The sequence below is a fragment of the Cariama cristata genome, unplaced genomic scaffold (assembly GCF_000690535.1).
Source record: "Cariama cristata isolate BGI_N322 unplaced genomic scaffold, ASM69053v1 scaffold29198, whole genome shotgun sequence".
Taxonomy (NCBI): Eukaryota; Metazoa; Chordata; class Aves; order Cariamiformes; family Cariamidae; genus Cariama; species Cariama cristata.
The window spans coordinates 1-249 of NW_009632112.1; the positions used below are offsets into that span (position 1 = coordinate 1).

The following is a 249-nucleotide window of genomic DNA, read 5'->3' on the forward strand; positions in this document are numbered from 1 at the left end:
GTGCCGGCCCCCCACCGCGGCCCCACCAGCTCCATACCTCTCGATCTGTGACATGAAGCGGGTCTCAAAGGTCCCACGGGTCTTGAGCTTCTCGGAGGCCTCCCCGTTGAAGAGCAGGTTCTCGTCCACCAGCTTCAGCAGCACCAGCCGGACGATCTCCCCCATGTACTTCCCTCCGATGATCTTCTCGTAGCTGGCAGGGGGGAACACAGGCGAGGGGGCGGCCATTAGGGCCAGGACTTGCGGGGG

At 64.7% G+C, this 249-nt stretch overlaps 1 protein-coding gene across 1 annotated transcript in view; it reads right to left on the reverse strand.

Annotated features, from left to right (window-relative positions):
* Positions 1 to 37: 37 nt before the first annotated feature.
* Positions 38 to 249, reverse strand: part of GCK (glucokinase (hexokinase 4)) — a gene marked incomplete at both ends in the record, with an annotated part of 2769 nt that continues 2557 nt past the window's right edge. The window contains one exon of the mRNA XM_009706235.1: positions 38 to 193. Coding sequence (XP_009704537.1) covers positions 38 to 193 — 156 coding nt within the window. The remainder of the gene's footprint in view (positions 194 to 249) is intronic.